Below are 510 nucleotides of genomic sequence, written 5' to 3'. Positions count from 1 at the left end.
CTTTTCCCAGCTGACCCCTGCTCAGAGCTCGCTGCCGGGTGGGCTGGAGGAGGAAGAGGAGAAGCCCCGCGGTGCCCAGAAGGCTCAAGCACATCCCACGTGCTGCTGTTCCCGTGTGCCGGTACCTGAGCGATGGGTTCTTCTCCTTGGCCTTGGGCTGCATGGCTTGCTTGGGGGACTGGCCCACGGTGAAGGCGAAGGTGCCGCGCACGTGCTGGGGGTACCGCAGCTTGTGCAGGTGCTTCCTGAAGATCTCGGCGCTGTCTGAAGCCACCTCCTCATCGAAGGCAATCTTCAGCAACTGCAGGGAGAGCAGAGAGCGGGATGAAGGGTCAGACGTGGCACGATGAAGGGCTGGTCACGGCACGCTCCGCATGGCTGGGACACAGACAAGGACAGACTCTGCCCACCGCCTCTGCCCACCACCCCGGGCAGAGCTCAGATCCCAATCCACGGAGATGGCCCAGGGCTGGAGCAGCTCCTGTGCGAGGACAGGCTGAGAGGGGTCGG

At 64.3% G+C, this 510-nt stretch overlaps 1 protein-coding gene across 1 annotated transcript in view; it reads right to left on the bottom strand.

Annotated features, from left to right (window-relative positions):
• Positions 1-510, bottom strand: part of LOC104469822 (myotubularin-related protein 5-like) — a gene marked incomplete at both ends in the record, with an annotated part of 13,278 nt that overhangs the window by 5,049 nt on the left and 7,719 nt on the right. Inside the window, 1 exon segment of the mRNA XM_010084528.1 lies at positions 126-301. Within this exon segment, the coding sequence (XP_010082830.1) occupies positions 126-301 (176 nt within the window).

The sequence above is a fragment of the Pterocles gutturalis genome, unplaced genomic scaffold (genome assembly GCF_000699245.1).
Source record: "Pterocles gutturalis isolate BGI_N339 unplaced genomic scaffold, ASM69924v1 scaffold390, whole genome shotgun sequence".
Classification (NCBI taxonomy): Eukaryota; Metazoa; Chordata; class Aves; order Pterocliformes; family Pteroclidae; genus Pterocles; species Pterocles gutturalis.
Note: the sequence above shows the minus strand (reverse complement) of the source record. Positions and strands in the feature narration are given on the sequence as shown.